Source organism: Anarrhichthys ocellatus, unplaced genomic scaffold (genome assembly GCF_004355925.1).
Source record: "Anarrhichthys ocellatus isolate YVR2014 unplaced genomic scaffold, GSC_Weel_1.0 scaffold1654, whole genome shotgun sequence".
Classification (NCBI taxonomy): domain Eukaryota; kingdom Metazoa; phylum Chordata; class Actinopteri; order Perciformes; family Anarhichadidae; genus Anarrhichthys; species Anarrhichthys ocellatus.
Window position 1 is genome coordinate 9,807 of NW_022281628.1, and position 376 is coordinate 10,182.

At 41.2% G+C, this 376-nt stretch overlaps 1 protein-coding gene across 1 annotated transcript in view; it reads left to right on the forward strand.

Moving 5' to 3' along the window:
• Nucleotides 1-370, forward strand: part of LOC116377767 (histone-lysine N-methyltransferase 2D-like) — a 10,170-nt gene extending 9,800 nt beyond the window's left edge. The window contains exon 19 of the mRNA XM_031839486.1: nt 139-370. Within this exon, the coding sequence (XP_031695346.1) occupies nt 139-332 (194 nt within the window). The 3' untranslated portion in view covers nt 333-370. The remainder of the gene's footprint in view (nt 1-138) is intronic.
• The last annotated feature ends 6 nt before the right edge of the window (nt 371-376 follow it).

A 376-nucleotide genomic window follows, 5' to 3' on the forward strand; every position in this document is an offset into this window, starting at 1 on the left:
GTGTGTGTGTGTGTGTGTGTGTGGTTCATTGTGTAACAGATGTGTCTTCATGTCTTTATTGAGATGTGATGGAAGCAGTGACACCAACGAAGAAGAGTGTTCTCCGACTAAAGAGAATCACTGTGTATTTGTTTTCAGGTCACTTCCAGGAGGAGCGCTCCCTCTCTCCGTTTGGTAGGACTTCTTCTCCTTCTTCTTCTGCTTCTTCTTCTTCTCTTGTAGATATCACTGCTTCTTCTTCTTCTCCTGTAGATATCACTCACTATTTCTTCTTCTTCTCTTGTAGATATCACTGCTTCTTCTTCTTCTTCTTCTCCTGTAGATATCACTGACTGCTTATTCTTCTCTTGTAGATATCACTGCTTCTTCTTCTTCT